This window comes from Delphinus delphis, chromosome 18, assembly GCF_949987515.2.
Source record: "Delphinus delphis chromosome 18, mDelDel1.2, whole genome shotgun sequence".
NCBI lineage: Eukaryota > Metazoa > Chordata > Mammalia > Artiodactyla > Delphinidae > Delphinus > Delphinus delphis.
In genome coordinates, this window is record NC_082700.1 from 10,985,700 (window position 1) to 11,004,685 (window position 18,986).

At 33.0% G+C, this 18,986-nt stretch overlaps 1 protein-coding gene across 1 annotated transcript in view; it reads left to right on the forward strand.

Annotated features, from left to right (window-relative positions):
• NBEA (neurobeachin) overlaps positions 1 to 18,986 on the forward strand; it is a 628,524-nt gene that overhangs the window by 49,013 nt on the left and 560,525 nt on the right. The window contains exons 2-6 of the mRNA XM_059996030.1: positions 3,551 to 3,782; positions 7,292 to 7,392; positions 7,649 to 7,744; positions 15,483 to 15,604; positions 17,605 to 17,731. Coding sequence (XP_059852013.1) covers positions 3,551 to 3,782; positions 7,292 to 7,392; positions 7,649 to 7,744; positions 15,483 to 15,604; positions 17,605 to 17,731 — 678 coding nt within the window. The remainder of the gene's footprint in view (positions 1 to 3,550; positions 3,783 to 7,291; positions 7,393 to 7,648; positions 7,745 to 15,482; positions 15,605 to 17,604; positions 17,732 to 18,986) is intronic.

Sequence of the window (18,986 nt, forward strand, 5' to 3'; positions counted from 1 at the left end):
TTATGTAAATAAAACTTAGTTCATTAAAAAGGCTCACCTATATTTATTTTATTCACTTATGACAGATTCTTGAGTAGGAAGGGCCATTGTGGACCGCTTTTCTTGAATGCCAATACCTTTTAGAATTTTAAGGAGAAGGCCTGGAGGAAAAGAAAACCCTTAACTGTGCAAATAGAGTGTCATATTGACACATTTGGATTTACAGGAAGTCTCAATTCATTTATAAATCTCATTTGTACTATGGTAACAGTGATTTTAGGTTTTTTTTTTTTTTTTGGTTTAGCTTTCTAGCCTGTCATGTCAATTTTTTTGCTTTTTAAAATGTTTTCCTGTGAGTTTCCTTTTTTAGTGTTTATTGCTGATTTTCCTGTAATTGAGCCTTCAAAGTCTTAGACATTCTTACTGAAATAATTTATTTAAATAACTTTAAATAAACTGGTTGTTTTCCTTTATTGTGATTTACTACCTCTTGATGTTTCATTTCTTACCCACGGAAATCATTTTGTCTTCCCTCATTTTACCCATACACTGTTCTCAAAGCACTAATTTCTTAATAGAGCTACTATGACACGTCCCATCTCTATTTTTTAAGTTTACACTCTTGACTTCATAGCAAGTTGTTTCGGTACATTTTCTAGTCTAGATTAGAATCCTGGATCTGCTACTTACTCATGTGTGACTTTGGTTATGTTGCCTAACCTCATTTATCTTCAGTTTCCCTCTCTGAAGACAACTATGCCTTTTCCTCATAGAGTTGTTAGGGAATTGTTTAAATAATAAAGACTGACTGTTTCTAGTTTTTCTTGTATGCTTTAGTTGATAAATATTGAACTGTTCATTACAAGTGAGGAATAAATATTTCCCTAATCTTGGAATGATATTTCTGCAAGCAGTTAGCCTCCTTAATACTAATGTATTAAAAATTATAATAGGAGTTAGAAAGACCATCCAAAAACATAGGTCCACTCTGTTCTAACGTTTATAATAAATGTTTTTACAGCTTCTGGCAGTGAAATCAGGGAGCCATAACTGTGCTCTTTTGTAATTAAATGATGTATAGAAAGGGGCATTGTTTTTTTAACTGTGAAAGATAGAGCCTTAGGCTTCACAAAATAGCTTGATTGTTAGAATTACACATTATAATTGTTAATTCCTTTAAAAGCAGACTATTTTTTGTTACCACTGAGCCCATTTCTATTATTTACTCATTTGATAATGGTTCTTGGGTAGACCAGATTCTACTTAAGCATTTACAACTCATTAAGGAGATTAGTCTAAAAAATTCTTCAGTGTTCTTCCATTTTAGTGTATACTGATTCTTACAGAGATTTATTCTGAGTCTTATAGACTTAAACTTTGGTATCTACTTCTTTTAGTTCAGGCAGTAAGTTGTCATTGTTTTTCAAATCTGTTTATTTCTCTGTGGTTCACTTCGGGAGAACCTCTTCTAAGTTACTAATCATGGGTTTACAAGTTTCATAGTGGTGACCCAAGTCAATTGGATATATGAATATGAAAAAGTAAGCAATTCTTGGTGAGACCATGGCACGGTGAAATTGAGTTGGCTTTGCTAGATCTACAAGTAATATCTAAGAGTACACGATCTACAATAATTTAGCTTTTCCTGGAAATATAAGGTTTACACTGGCTGTTTCATGGTACTTTATAAGTATGTGATCAGATGACTACAATTTTTAGCTCAAAGTTGGGGTAAGAGAACTGGTAATAGCTAACGTTAACTCCTTAACTGGATGCTAACTATATGCCTGACTTTGTTACTAAGTGCTTATAACCCAATTACTTTATTTATTTAATCTTTACAACAACCCTATTAGGTAGGAACTTTTATTCCCATATTGTAGATGAAGTGACAGGCTTAGAGAAGTAGCGTCATTAAAGTGAGTGGTGCAGCTAAAATCAGAATCCAGGAAGTCTGAATTAGAGCCAATCTCGTAACCATTCCCATAGCTATTTTTGTTAATAAACCAGAAATAGTAGGAGGAGTTGAAGTCATTTCACACATAGAAGTAAACCCAACCTTTAACCAGAGAGAATATCTAGGTCAGTAAAAGGTTGGAAGTTACCATAAGGGCTAGTTTCTTATAAAGTTGAATTTTGAAACTGTTACAGAGAAAATATATATACAGAGTATAATATTTTACAATTTGAGAATATTTTGTTTTTAAATTCTTGAATTCTAGAACTTTTAAAATATTCGCTTCTTTGTCATTAGTTGCTGTGAGAATTAAGTTATTTACTATATGTAAAGCACTTAGAATAATACTAAATGGTATGTGAGGTTAGGTGGTGGTATTATTATTACCATTATTTTCAAATTTATATTATACAGTGTGCTCATCCATCCATATTAATGAACACGTTTCATTGATGGAAAATTAATTTGACTTCTTGAATCTAATCTCTAGCCCCTGTCTGAACCTAATTTATGTCTTCTTTTATACTTTATGTAATTTATAAGCCAAATGCAACCTTTTTTGGAATAAAGTAGAACATACGTAAATACATATAGAGATCTTTATTTCTAGAATTTAGCACTGTTAGTGCATGGACTTTTTCTTGTCCACAGATATACTTCTAGTTCTTAGAACAGTAAGTTCTAGTCTTTAATAAATAAAATATTTGTTGAATGAATAAATGAATGAATGACTTCACATTTGTCACACATTTTATATATGGCTATTATTTTCTGCCTAAATTTTCCATTCTCTAGATCAAAAAGATACCCAGTTTGTTAATGTTCTTCCTTAAGAATGGTACTTATTACTGAATAAACTAATTAATGTGAGATTTGATCCATAGAGAATAGGAGTATCATTGTATCTTTTATTACATGTGTATTTGTCTATTGCTGTAGTAAAGTACCATTTGGGAGGAGGACTACTACTTTTGACTCACTTGGCATAATGCCACAAGTCAAATATGCTGCCATTAAATCAGCTTTCTTTCCCAGTTCACATGTTTTTTTTAAAAAAATACTACTAGATATTAGGTATTTCTCGTGTAAACATTTTTAACATTAATTCTGTTATTTCAACATTTACTGTAAGTTTGCTAATCTAGTTTCATGTTTCTTCATATTTTATAAATGGAGATTAGACCCACCTATTCTTTTTCATTTACATCTATTTTATTTGTCAGTCTAGTAATATAAAAGGAAATGAATTTTCATGTCTTAAAATTTATCCTTAGTGATCTCTGCATCTTCTAGTAATTTTCACTTTTCAAAGCCAAAATCTTTTTAAGGGAATTTGCCCAGAATCCCACCTCTTAGTCATTTGCTCTATTTTACTCTATTTTTCTAGATTTGAAATCACCTTTTCAAATTGAAAAAAAAAAATTAGACTTCTCTTTGCTAGTTTTAATTTTTACAGCACCTTTCGTTTATCTGTAGTGAAATTTTCATCAAAATTAATTTCAGGCTAGAAGACTTGAAATTTTTTAAAGTAGCTAATACTTTCTTGCTAGCTTTGCTGTTATATGTGTAACCTCTCACATTATCATTGGTGATTTTTTTTCTGTTTATTTTTAGCTGGTTGGTGGAGAGTTTGACTTGGAGATGAACTTTATTATCCAGGATGCTGAGAGTATAACATGCATGACAGAGCTTTTGGAACACTGTGATGTCACATGTCAAGCAGAAATATGGAGCATGTTTACAGCCATCCTACGAAAAAGTGTTCGGAATTTACAGACTAGTACAGAAGTTGGGCTAATTGAGCAAGTATTGCTGAAAATGAGTGCTGTAGATGACATGATAGCAGGTATGGGATTATCTGACAGGAAAGTATAATTTAAATGTTTATAAAGATTCATATACTTCTCTTTATATTCTATAGGTTATATAGTTTTGTTGAAGCTACCTTGTTTTAAAATAGATAAGTAGAAATGTATGGGAAATTTGCCTTTTATGTTAAGGGGAAACCTGAAGAATGAAAGATGACTTCTGTATTAGACAAAAATAATTACTATTTTGGTTTTCCAGGTTTTAGAAAATCTCAGTAATGTGGAATAAATGCTATGAAATCTATCAGAAAAATAAACAGTACATTTCTATGTAGAACTTAATTAATAAACCTTTATATAATTAAAATACCACAATACATATTATATTTCTATAAAATTAGCACTTTATTAAAAGTTCTGTGAACTCCATGTTCTCCAATCTGACATATATGGTACTATGACAGGAGGTGCTAAAAGCCTTCGGACAAGCAGGCTGTAGTTTTTGGAAGTGTCGATTTTACTTTGATATTTTTTTGGAGGAACTTTTGTGTTAAAATAAATGCAGATATATTGTTAACTAGAACATACTATTTGCATGAAATTTCAAGATAAAAATAATAATTTGGTGTTATGTGTTATTTCAAATAATAATTTTCATATCTGTAATTCTTCACTGTCAATCCTTTACCCACCTGCAAGTCCATTCTCCTCTGTAGTTAGATGCACTTCAGTAGAAGTGTTTTGAAAGATGGTCCCAGAGCAATAGTTATTCCCAGAAAATAAGGAATTTGAAATGTTGATTCTCTTAAGCCATGAATCTTCCGTATAACTTTCTTCTGACATGAAAAGGTTTCATAATTCTAAAAGTGCTAGTATAATTCCTCACAATATATGATCAATATCTGATCCTTAAAAATAGTTCAACACCAGAAAATCCTCTATAATATTTTGATCTATGCATAATTAATTTTAATATCAGTAGAACAAACCATTAAACAAGAAAAAATAGAATGAAGAATAAAGATCAGTGCTTTTTAAATTTAAGCAATATTTTGAAATTTTTGTTTTTCTTATAGAGTATATTAAAATCATTTCTAATTGCTTTTGAGGTGGCATCTATCTCTATTTAGAATGATGTAGTATTCTCTATATTGGTTACTAATGGTTAACTTCATGAAAAATGAGAATCAAAATTAAAACATCTTTTTGATGAAAATATGGTACCATCTGCAAATTTTAGCATTAACAGGAATTTATATGTATAAACTTACATGTACACATGTTGTATAGAACATCATGTGATCTTTGAATCCTCATATCTGGATTTAAGCCCTTAAAATTCTTTTTCTTTTCTTTTTTTCTTTTTTTTTTTTTGTAAATAAAGTGCACTTTATAGAATGCACTTTAGAAAATGAGCCACAATTACGAACATACTAGCTTACTGTACATAATTCATGAGCACTGAGAAGTAAGCTGATAGTAAGCATGATAGTACCACAGAGCTTTTTACATTTTCTGTTATACAAAGCTTCTTAATTCCCTTATCCTTTATTCTCATTAATGATAATGTGGATAACTCAAATTTTTCACTTTTTGTTATTTAAGTGATGAATAAGTGCTAGAAAAATACCTCTACCTTACTTTTCCGTAGAGAAATTAAAATTTAGATGACATACTAATGAAGCACCAATAACCACCAAAGCACTACTAAGTTTTCACTCTGAGTGTTTTGTAGCATGCTAAGTTCAAAGAAGTTCTTTTCATTTAATAATATGAAGATATCATATTAGAAGGTGGTTAAACATCTATACTAAATTGATAAGAGAATTTCATAGTCTTAGTATTTTTTCTCCTTTAAAAATCTGGTATAGAAAAGACCTTTTTTAATAGACCTTTTAAAATTTTATAATAAAATTAAAAACTGACGTGCTTGGCTATCTTATCTGTATAATAAATAAGAAATCTTAATAATTATGTAATTAAATACAAATGTAATAGGTCACTTTTTGTGACATACATAGGAGATGAGATAAAGTTTTGGAAATAGAATTCTTTTAAAATAGTATTTGTAGGCATACCTTTAAGAAATCTTCTATGAAGGTTCTGTCATTGCAGCTAATTGCTTAAAAATGCTTTATATTAACTTAGGATTTTAAAGTGCTTGGTTTTTATCTAGAATTTTTTTCTAAAAACAGATATTCTGACTAATATGTAGTAACTATGAACATTTTTATTACTTGAATGATGAATGGTCTTTCATTAAAAGATATCTCTTTAAAATGGCATATCCACAGTCACAGGTTTATCGTAGAGATTGCTTACTTATAATGGTGTTAAGTAAGAATAAGTCAGTTCTTTTTTGATGAAAATAACCATATTAAATTTCTAATTTGAAATACATAATAAATATTTTTAAAGTCTCAAAGTTCAACTAACTAATCTATGATATTGGATAATGTATAGTACATGTCAATAATTATTTCAACTTATCCTAACCTCACCTATTTTATTAATTGATGATAAATTGTTTATAATGTATATGTGTATTTATTGTAATAACTTGCGTAGTATCTTTAATTCTTAGGACGTGCTTTAGAAATTGAGAAAATGAAGTATAAATATTTAGATGTTTAATTTCTTGCAAAAAATGATTGATAGAGGTACTATTACAATGTCTAGAGATGAGAAAGTAATCAGAGACAAGAGATTAAATGTATAATTTTTTCTTATTATCTGGTGAGCTGGTGTGTCTCTTATATGAACATAAACACATTATCATAATAGATATCACTAGTCAGATGTTCAAATGGTACTTCTATTTAGAGACTAGTAAGTAAGAGTGAGGGCTCTGGAGCCATACTGCCTAGGTTTGAATTTTGACTACCACTTAGTAGAGTGCGTTCTTGGGCAGTGTGATTAAGTTATCTATGCTTCACTTTCCTCATTTTTAGAAGGGGATAATAATAATACTTACCTCATAGGCTTGTTAGGAGGATTTGTGAAGTTAATGCATGTAAACCACTTGGAATAATGCCAGGCAAGGAGTGAATGCCCCAAATTGTTGTTAATGGGCCAAGGACTATTTCAAGAATGTACTTTATTAAGAGTAGATAATTCTAAAAGAAAATGTGGTTAACCATCACTTTTTCATTTGAAAATAACAAATTTACAATGTTAAATCATTGTACCGTTGCATTTTTTTGCCTACTTTTCCCAGCATATAGCAGATTCGTGTGTGTGTGTGCCCGTATGTGTGTGCATTCTGAGAATTTATAAAATCCATTTTATATAATTTTTCAAAGAGAACTTAATTGAAATGATAATTCTGATGGGAAGAAAATCCTAAAATTCAAATATAATTTTTTGCTTATCTGATGAGTTAAAAATTTTTAATTAGAACGGCTATTCATGAGGACATTTAGCTATAATACATATCCATATATATGTAGAAATGACAAGCTAACTTTTGCTCTTTCAAAAAGTATATTTACCTTGACAGATGGCAGCTCATGACTAGAGTTCAGAATAACTTTATTTTCCTTTGAAGATCTTCTAGTTGATATGTTGGGGGTTCTTGCCAGCTACAGCATCACTGTCAAGGAGTTGAAGCTTTTGTTCAGCATGCTTCGAGGAGAAAGTGGAATCTGGGTAAGCCGTGGTCAGAGGGAAAAGTATTCAATATCAGTGCATTAATACTTAATGTTCAACAGTTCGTCTCTAGAGAGCTATAAACTTGAATTTGTAACGGAAATTGTTCCTCTTAAAGAGTTTATTAAATGATTTAAAATTAATTTTCTTTCAAGTTAGAAAACATTCTGGTGAATGTTAAGGTGAATGTTAAGGTGATATATTAGGTATTTTTGTTAAATTTGAACAGTGACATTTCTTTTTCTTGTTTCCTTAGCCAAGACATGCAGTAAAATTATTATCAGTTCTTAATCAGATGCCACAAAGACATGGTCCTGATACTTTTTTCAATTTCCCCGGTTGTAGTGCTGCGGTAAGTTTTAAATACATATGTTTGTTTTTATTTCTTTTAAGTCAACTCTGTGAAGGTATAATTTACATACAGTAAAATTCCCCAATTTAAAAAGTACAGTTTGTTGAGTTTTGAATAGTCCTGTAACCACCACGACAGTCATGATTTAGAACAATTCTGTCACCCACCAAAATTCCCTTGTGTCTCTTTGAAGTCTGTTCCCTCTCCCTAGGCTGTCCCTTGCAACCTTTGATTTATTTTGTGTTTGTATAATTCTATCTTTTCTAGAGTTTCATATAAATAAAATCATATAGTATGTAGTCTTTTCCGCCAGACTTCTTTTACTTACCATAATGCTTTTGAGATTATCCATGTTGTAGTTTATCAGTAATTCTATTCCTTTTTATTCTGAGTAGTATTACATTTTATGGATATACCGCAGTTTATCCATTCACTAGTTGATGGACTTTTGGGTTTTCAGTTTTTGGTTATTGTAAATAAAACTGCTAGGTCTTGAATAAAGGTCTTCTGCAGGTATGTATTTTTATCTCTTGAGTAAATACGAAAGAGTGAGGTTGCTAGTTTTTATGTTAAGTATGTATTTCATTTCATGATAAACATGCAAATTGCTTTTTCTGTAGTGGAAAATTTTGCATCCCCATCAGCAGTGTATGAAAATCCCAGTTGATCTGCATCCTGGACATTGTGTCTTTTTAATTTGAAGCATGTAAATGGTTATGTAATGGCACCTCATTGTAGTTTTAATTTTGTGTTGCCCTTATGACTGATGTTGAACATTTTTCATGTGTTTATTAGCCATTCTTAAACCTTTTGTGATGTTTGTGTTCAAATCTTCTGTTCACTTAAAAAAATGTGATTATTTGTCTTGTTATCTTAAGAGTTCATTATATATTTGGGGTGTAAGTTAATTTGGAAATGTGTTTGTCAAACATTTCTCCCAGTCTGATGCTTGTCTTCTTATTTTCTTAACAATATTTCTTGAAGTACAAAAGATTTTAATTTTGATGGAGTTCAATTAAAATTTTCTTTCTTTTATGACACATAATTTTGTAATCTAAGAAATCGGTGTAAACCAAGGTCACAGGATTTTTTTCTCTTATGCATTCTACTGAAAGTTGTGTTTTTTTACCTCTTATGTTTAGGTCTGTGATCCTTTTGTATAAATTTTAAAAATATGATGTGAGGGAAGGTTGGAGGTTAAGTTTTCTTTGCTTAACATATGACTATCAAATTGTTTCAAAGCCATTTGTTGAAGAGACAGTTCTTTTCACATTGGATTGTGTTGGCACCTTTCTTGAAAACTATCTGGCCGTGTTTGTGCGGATCTAGTTCTGAGTACTCCAATTCATGGGACACAATATATCTCTCCTTTTATTTCATTTTCTTTGATGTTTCAGTGTTTTGGAGTTTTCAGCATGCCAGTCTTAAACATCTTTTGTTAAATTAATTCACAAATATTCCATATTGCTTTATGCTAGTATATAAAAATGCAAATTTTTTGGTATATTGACCTTATATCCTGAGACCTTGCTAAACTCACTTACTTGTCCTAGCAGTTTTTTTAGTAGATGCCTTTTTATTTCATTTTGTACCTTATTGCACTGGGTAGGACCTTCAATTAGTAATCGTAACAGTCTTGACTTATTCTCAGTCTTGGGGAGAGCATTAAGTATTTCACCATTAAGTATACTATTAGCGTTAGGTTTTAAGATATATCCTTTATCAGACTGAGGAAATTCTTTTCTATTCCTATTTACTGGGTTTTTTTTTCATCATCAGTAAGTTAATATCAGTGTTGAATTTTATCAAATGCTTTCTCTGATTTTATTGAAATGATCATATAGTTTTTCTTCTTAATCTTTATTAATGTGATGAATTACAGTGACTGATATTTCAGTATTAAATCACCTTTGCATTCCTGGGATAAAAACTACTTGATCGCAGTGTAATAACCTTTTCATACAACACTGGATTTGATTTGCTAACATATTGCTAAGAAACTTTGCAATTATTTCTATGAGTGATTTGACGATCTATTTTTCTTTTCCTGTGATAGCTTTCTCCAGTCTTGATGTTAGGGTAATTCCTCATAAAATGAGTTGGGAAGTATTTGTTTCTCTCTATTGAAGAGTTTGTGTAGAATTGATAATACTTATTCTTGAATGTATGCTAGAATTCACTATTGAAGCCATCTGGGTCTGGAGTTTTGTTTGTGGGAAGGTTTTAAACTACAAACTTGGGCTTCCCTGGTGGCTCAGTGGTTGGGAGTCTGCCTGCCGATGCAGGGGACACAGGTTTGTGCCCCGGTCCGGAAAGATCCCACATGCCGTGGAGTGGCTGGGCCCATGAGCCATGGCCACTGAGCCTGCGTGTCCGGAGCCTGTGCTCCGCAACGGGAGAGGCCACAAAAAAAATAAAAATAATAATAATAATAATAATAAACTACAAACTTAATTTCTGTAGTAGATATAGGGAAATTTTCTATTTGTTTTGAGTAAGCATTGGTAGTGTGTGTCTTTCAAGTAATTGTCCAGTTAATCTAAGTTGTTGAATATATTGGCATAAAGTTGTTAATCATATCCTCTATTATGCTTTTAATGTCTATGGGATATGTAGTGATGCCTCCTCTTTCATTCTTGTTACTATATTTTTTCCAGTCAGTCTAGCTGGAAGTTTATCCATTTTGTTGTTCTTTTCAACTAGCTTTCTCAGTAAGCTTGATTTCATCATTTTAATATACATGGTAGCATTGTAGAGCGTATGTGTAATTTTTGGCTAGAAGAACCGGTTTTGATTTCTGAATCCTCTAGTTCATTACTGTAGAGGACTAGTCCTTAGTGCTTCTTAGCTTACTTTCATGTAAAATATTAGCATTTTATAATGGAATAGGGTTATTGTGAGCCTGTAATGAAATAATATACTATTTAAGCACTATATAAGTTGTAAAACATAATGTAAATATTTATTGCTCTTTGGTTGTTACAGGTACTTAAATGTCCTTTCAATCTCCCATTTCATCAACCATTATCCTAATTTTATATTTTTTCCTGACTATTTTGTTACTAATCTTTTAAGTTAGTTTCTACCAATTGTGAAACAAAAATAGGAAAGTTAAAAAAAAAACAAAACAATTTCAAGGTGGAAGCAAATCATTTTACATATCAGTTTGTTAGTGTAGAGCATATATAATATGTATGTATATTGTGGTACCTAGCAGAGAAAACACTGTCACTGTCCCTAAGGGGATGAGGGTTCTTTTATATGTAACAGTTCTAGTTATACACATATGTATTTCTAATACATTTTACAGAGCTGTTGTTGACCTGACATCTGATAGATTTCAGTCTAAGGTATGGGGAAGAAGAGCAAAGTGTTTTGACTGAAACATAAGCAAGTTGCTGTTTTATATATAGAATTAACAAAGTTTAATTAAAACGGAATTAATAACTCTGTTTTAATAAATTGCCTGAATTGCCTCAGTAAGATGGCAGTTAATCCTGTTTTTAGCCATTCGGTCACCAATTACCTATTGGTATGCAATGCATTTTACACACACGTACACACACACAGAGATAATTTTATTTATATGTTAGTAGTAGTGTATGTTTGAATTGTTTTTGCTCAGGGGATATTGGTGGACTTACACTATCTCTTCCGCCTTTCCTGGTTTTTCCTGCATCACTCGTTTCCATAAAGGGTAGTTTGGATCAAGAGTATATTCTTTGTAGAGGAGGAAGCAGGGAAGGAACTAGAACTTTTATAACTATTATTTCATTTGAGTCATACAAGCTATATAAGATAAATGATATTATTGTTGTTACATCAGTTGAGAAAACTAAGTAAGCCTCTACAGTATAACATTGTTCAGAGTCTTAAAGTAGAGTCACAACCTGAACCAACATTTGCCTGCGTTTCATTTAACAACGGATTGGCTAATTTTCAGACATGTTACTTCTGCTATTGAACTGCTGAAAAATTCAGATAGGAGCTGATTTTAAAACGCTTACCATTACAGTGTGTTTGATAATCTGCTTCTGGATGAGCATGAACCAGTGGCATCTTAGTAACAAGAGGGTACATACTGTTTGGACCACTGCTCATAGCAGTGACTTTGCGTGATTAAAATCATGATACAACTTACTTTCCCTCCAAAATAACCATATATGCTAGGTCTTCTGAATTGTATTTTATATTGTGGAGATGCCTTACTATGAGCCTGCTGCCTCCATATGAGCAATTTGGTAATACTTACAGAGAGTTAGTTGAATTCTACAGTGATTAGTGTAAAGGTGAATGACAAATGTAAGATGGCATTTTACATGCTCTGTGACCTTTATGGATGTACTATCTAGATTTACTTTTCATGATTATGGTTATTTCTTGAATTTGCTTAATTTAAGAAATAGTACACTTATCTATTCACTGAAATAGTTAACTGAAAGCATCCTATATGAACACCAAAATCATTGTTTTTGCAAATTGCAACAGATAAGAATATAAATTTTGGAGTCAGCTAGTCCAGGAGACAGTAAGGGATATAGAGTTCAGAGTTCTATGGACTCATTGGACACAATGAGGGATACCCAATTGTGGATACCAAAATATTGTAGAAGGAAATACAGAGGAAATGTGTGAAGGCAGCTTAAACCCAAAATCAAAGAGATAGTCCAAAGGTCATGCCTTATTGCCATGGGATTAGAAGGAAATATAAAGAGTCTAGAAAATGGGTGATCAGGCACAAACGGTTGGGGAGTAAATGGGCCTGGATTCCACATAAGGCAGTACTCTACAAAGTTAGCTTTTGTGCCTTAAGGGAGAGTGTATGCATCAGTTAAAGAGTTGAAAAAGGCTAGGAATACAATGTGCACTGTAAGAAGGAGCTGGTTGGTCGGTAAGTAGGAGCAGGAAGTTGAGGCATACCCTCTAGAAATGGGAGAGTTCAGGTCCCTAAAACATTTTTTCTAGCTGTTATATATTGAAGACGATACTTCAGTAAAAAAAAAAATAATAAATTTAAAATACATACATAATAAAAAAAAATAATTTTAAGAGAATGTCCTTGAGTAGAGGTAACTATCTTGTTGAAGAGATTGGCCATAATAAAGATCCTTATCTATGAAATTTTTAGAAGTCCACAATGAAACTGAGAAAAATGCAGTCTTAGAGCCTCTCAGGTGTTTCATACCAGTTGTAGCAAGACCAAAGACTATTATTATTTCATTATCACTCAAGCTTATTAGCTTTTTCTTTTGTGAGATTTTTTTCTTTTTTCTGTTGTATTTTGGTTCACTAGTGTTTGCAACTGAATGTGATTTAGGACTCTCTCAGTCCTACTATGGTGGAAGTGTAGGTCTGGAAAACTTGAAGAACAGCTTGTCTCAAATTCTTTCCTGTATCTCTTAGTTTAATGCAGCGTATAAGTTCCAATGTAGGGCTCAGTAGACCAGATGATAAGACTGATGATATAGAAAGTGCTAGGGCCACTGGTTGGAAGTAAGAGATCTCTTGGGCATGTGGAGTAATGGGGGAAAAGAGAAGGAATGGGCCGCACTCTGCATGCTTATTAACGCCGCTATGATAGTGCTGTCATGGACTGCCATGTCTAGTATGAAAGGGCACTTGGGTATGCTGGTTGTGGCCAGAGGTTGGAAACCATGAATCTGACCCTGTTCCAATTGTGTTCCACAGGCATTATGAGCAAATTAATATATTTGTTAAGCTATTATTATAATTCTATAGAATCACTTTACTTTTCAATGTCCTCAATAAATATTTCTCCTGTTTACCTTGGTACTCTGAAACATCTATAGTAAGTGAAGTCTAGTTTAGTGAAACTTATGGAGGTATTAACCAGCAGTAAACTTGGCAAGAATTGCATTTTGCTAGCAAACAAAAAAACAAAGTAAAATATTTCCCTTTTTAAAAAGTCGAAAAAAGGCTGTATTGACAATTAAAGTGCCTGGACTAATTGCTTAAATATTAAAATCTGAAAGGACATTGTATAGGAAAATTTTTATTCATTGTTAGGGTTTGAGTCTTCATTTGAAATGGTATGTGTGTTTATGTGTTTCTTTGTGTGTGTTTTTGTTTTGTTTTTATTTATGCAGCAGGCGCTTTGCCACTTTGAGATTTTTCATTGATCACATATTGATTATTTTCTATGTCTTAAGTCTCAATGCTGGAAGTATAAACTATATTTCTTACTCTTTGGGAACTCATTGGTAGACACAAAAGCAGCTTGTTAGAATAAGCTATTGTAGATTTAGGTGCTAAGTGCTATGGAAAAACAGTGAAAAGAGAAACTAGACTGGGGTGAAGTCCAGGAAAGCTTCACAGGAGAAGGAGGTATTAGCCTGGTATTGAGGGTAATTGGGATCTTGTTGGAGGAAGTGTTTTGCACAGAAGTAGCATCATGTACAAAAAGGGGATCTGTAACAGAACAGGTGGAAGAGCTGCTGTGTTTAGATATACTTTGGAAAGTGGGGTAAGGTCCAAGAAGAGAATAAGATTGAAAGGGTTTGTTGGAGCCACAGTGTGTGTGAACAGCCTTGTATAACCTGAAGAAATTTAAACTTTATTTTATATGCAGAGGATTTTTATATGGAAGCTATATGTTATATTTGAGTAAGGTCATTATCAGCAATACGAAGGATCTGTTTGGAGGAACAGATCAGTTATAAAATCATAAACGGGGGCTTCCCTCGTGGCGCGGTGGTTAAGAATCTGCCTGCCAATGCAGGGGACACGGGTTCGAGCCCTGGTCTGGGAAGATCCCACATGCTGCGGAACAACTAAGCCTGTGCGCCACAACTACTGAGCCTGCGCTCTAGAGCCCTTGCACCACAACTACTGAAGCCCTCACACCTAGAGCCCGTGCTCTGCAACAAGAGAAGCCACTGCAATGAGATGCCCACGCACCACAACCAAGAGTAGCCCCCACTCGCCGCAACTAGAGAAAGCCTGCGCTCAGCAATGAAGACCCAACACAGCCAAAAATAAAATAAATAAAATTTAAAAAAATCATAAAGGGTACTTATCTTTTATGTGAAGGAATTTAGATATCTCATAGAAAGATAAGTAAATCCACTCAGATGTATTTTGACTTCAAGTCAAGTAATATACCACTTTCTCATTTTTTCCTTAGAATATCTAGATTTTTTTTATTACTATTACCTACTGAATATTATATTATTCCTTTCCTACTTGTGAGTGGATTTGAATCATTTTTGGTCATAAATTTTAATGGTTCAGTTTCTGAATGATAAATCTCTTGCTTTAGTATTAATATTATTTCTTAATACTTATATTTCTCCAGTATTTATTCCATTAACTTCTCTATTGCTTTTGGATTTGAAAATTCAGCTTTCTTTAATCAAGTGAAATATTACTGAAAACCTAACATAAACTATAGAAAACTGAAAATTCTGGAGCATATGTATAAGGGACTGTATATTGGTGAACTTGGAGGTGGACTTCTTGGAATACAGTCTGAACCATACTACGTAACTTAGATATGAAACTTGATTCATTGAATATTTGAAAATAATGCTTCTAGAGTCAACAAACAATATTAATAGATTATCTTAATATGATAATAGTTTCTATTTTTATATTTGTCCATGATTCTTTGATATTTATACCTTCATTGTTTTTTAATCTGTGGAAGCCATACTTGACCTTAGTTACTATTACATTTTCTTTAACTGATACTTTTGTATCTTTTTCCATTACCTTGTAGGCAATTGCATTGCCTCCTATTGCAAAGTGGCCTTATCAGAATGGCTTCACCCTAAACACTTGGTTTCGTATGGATCCATTAAATAACATTAATGTTGATAAGGATAAACCTTATCTTTATTGGTAAGTAATATATTTAATTTTAGTACTTTTGTCTTAAGCATTTCAATCTTGTAAATATGGAACAGTGTCAAGTGTCAAGGCAACATATTAAATAGAATAAGTAAATAAATATATGTTAAAACTACAAAGATACAGTTATGTCAGTTTATTTTATTCATTTTTTGCTGTTGATTCTAGGCAACCTGCCTCACTATTTTTCCCCTCAATTACATTTTAAGAGTCAAGAGTTACAGACCTCTTATCTTCAGTCTGCATAGTTCAATTGTGTGTTCTTAGTAAAAAAAAAAAACCAAAACAACAACAACAACCTCCTACCAGATTTCATTCACTTTGCTTTTTGACTTAACATGGTTCTGTGAGCATAATTAAGGTATGCTTTAAAAATATTGATTTTGGTAACCATGTGAGAAGTTATAATTAGATAAGATTAATTATTTGATAGATAACTAACAGAATGGGTTCATCAACCCAACAATGGGTTGACCTGTAAGGACTCAGAACGTGATGATTTTAGTTTACCAATAATGCCAAGTAATAAGAACATCAGAGTTTCGTTTGTTATCTTACTATATGTACTAGGCATTATAAGTGCTTACATGTATTGCCTCATTTCATACTTGCAGTGCTCTGAAATAAGATTGCCTGAGTTTAAGTTCTGCCTTTACCATTTACTGTTTATCCTGTGCTTTGGTGTCTTCAACTGTAAAATGAGGATAATAATGGTACATATCACATAGGATTTAATGGTAGCATAATATTTAAAGTGCTTTTTGTACAATGACTGTTCAGAAATGTGAGTGTAGAAAAATGTGAGCTATTAATAACTTGTAAACTCTATTACAAAAGATTATATATGGATAGTAATGAGAGAGAGTTTTAACAAGCATCTGAACTTCCAAACATAAATGGGGATGAACTTCAGAAAGGTCATTTTGGGGGCTTCTCTGGTGGCACAGTGGTTAAGAATCCTCCTGCCAATGCAGGGGACACGGGCTCCATCTCTGGTCCAGGAAGATCCCATATGCCGCAGAGCAACTAAGCCTGTGTGCCGCAACTACTGAGCCTGTGCTCTAGAGCCCACGAGCCACAACTACTGAAGCCCAGGTGCCTAGAGCCCGTGCTCCTCAACAAGAGAAGCCACTGCAATGAGAAGCCTGCGCACCACAATGAAGAGTAGCCCCTGCTCGCTGCAACTAGAGAAAGCCCGCGCGCAGCAACGAAGACCCACACAGCCCAAAAAAAAGTCATCTCTAAATGCTCGCTGTGCCATACAAGATATGATACCATTTACACAAGATCATATGTTGTGTACATTTAAAAAAAAAAAAAAGAAAGGTCATTTTGGGAGATCATATTTTTATTTCAATAATACTGTCATTTGTCAAAACATTTACAGGTTTTGTTCTTTTTTTTTTTTTAATATATATCGTGATTGAATTCACAGCTGGAGGAGTGCTCCTCTAGAAGAAAATAACTATATTTCATACTCACATCTTGTTTCTTTTTTTGAGTGAAAATATATTCCTTTGCTTGATTACCTACGTTATTTATCAAAATTGGCCGTGACTTTTTTTTTTTGGTAAAGTTGTAAGCTATTTTCAAAGATATAGTAGAATTAAAGAGCCAGTTGATTTTGAAAACGTTAACTGTGTACATGATTTCTGTATTTGTTAATTCCAGGTGGTCATTGAAGGTATATGAAATCTACTTGGTAGGCTTTTGTTGGCTATTAATTTGTTTTTATGTATTTGTGATATTTTAAATTGAAATATTAAAAGGTTCTATAGTCTTCTGTTTTCCCAATTTAAATGCCTTCTTTTAGTTGTTCTAAACTTTTCATATTTTAGTCTTTATTTGGTACATGTAATACCCCTTCTACTCTATAGGGATGTAAGTTTTATTTTTATAATTATGTTTTATATTATTTGTATAATACTAATCTTTAGATATATTGTTCTTTGTCACAGAGGATATTACACTATTCTCAGTTTTCTTTGCAGTTTTCGTACTAGCAAAGGAGTTGGTTACTCTGCTCATTTCGTTGGCAATTGCCTGATAGTCACATCACTGAAGTCCAAAGGAAAAGGTTTTCAGCACTGTGTGAAGTATGATTTTCAACCACGCAAGGTAGGTATAAGTAAATTATCTGTTGAGAATGACACAATTCACCATTCCCACTCTCTTAAAACTCACCTATTATGACTTCTGTAATATTCTCTTTTATTGGTTTTCTCGTGACTCCTACTGCTTTCCTCTTATCCTTATCTGCATTTTCTTTCTACTTTTATATCTGACTTTTGACATAAAAAGATCAGGCTCCTGACCTCTCTCATTCTCTCTCTTGCTGTGATCTGTTGTATGGCATTCTTTCAGTGAACATTCAATATGTGTTTACTGAGTGCCAGACACTGTTGTAGGCACAGGAGATATGACAGTGAACAAAACAGACAGCATCCTTGCTTTTGTGAAGCTTATGTTTTTTCGGGAATTTTTATTCAGTTTTATGATAGCTTTCCTCCTCTATTTTTATTTCCAGAACTTTATTCTTATATTCTCATGTCCCTGTGAGATATGGCCAAGTGAATGTCTTTCTGGCCCCGCAGCCTCAGAATGTGTAACATTGAATTTGCCATCCCAGTCCCATATCATTTATCTTCTTAAGTCCTCTGTTGTTTTTTTTTGTTTTTTTTTTTGCGGTACGTGGGCCTCTCACTGTCGTGGCCTCTCCAGTCGCGGAGCACAGGCTTCGGACGCGCAGGCTCAGTGGCCATGGCGCACGGGCCCAGCCGCTCCACGGCATGTGGGATCTTCCCGGACCGGGGCATGAGCCTGTGTCCCCTGCATCGGCAGGTGGACTCTCAACCACTGCGCCACCAGAGAAGCCCAAGTCCTCTGTTTTGATTAAGAGGTTACTGTCTTCATAGTAGTGGGGACTTGAATCAGCTTCAGCCCCTCTTTGATCTTTGTATCAGTCAGTTAAATTTCCAAGTCCTATACTTAGTATTGCTGAAATATAGCTTTCACCTTTATAAAATTCTTTACATGTTGCTTAAATTCTTCATATTGCTCTCTTTTTATCTTGGATCCTCTGTCTCCTCCTCTTCCTCCTCCTGATTTATATTCCTGATCATATTATTTCACTGTTCAAACCAATCATTTACTTCTTACTTACTACAGAATAAATTAAAAATTTTAGCCTAGTCTTTCATGATTTGGATTTTATTTTCAGCTTTTTACTTAAACCTTTTATTTTGGCAAAACTGAGCTGATATACATGCTTCACTTTTTTATCTTTTCCTTTTCAAATGTTCGGTCTCTGGCCTGAAATACATTTACTTGTACCCTTACTCTCAGCTCTAGGTCTTAAATCCCACCCCATTGT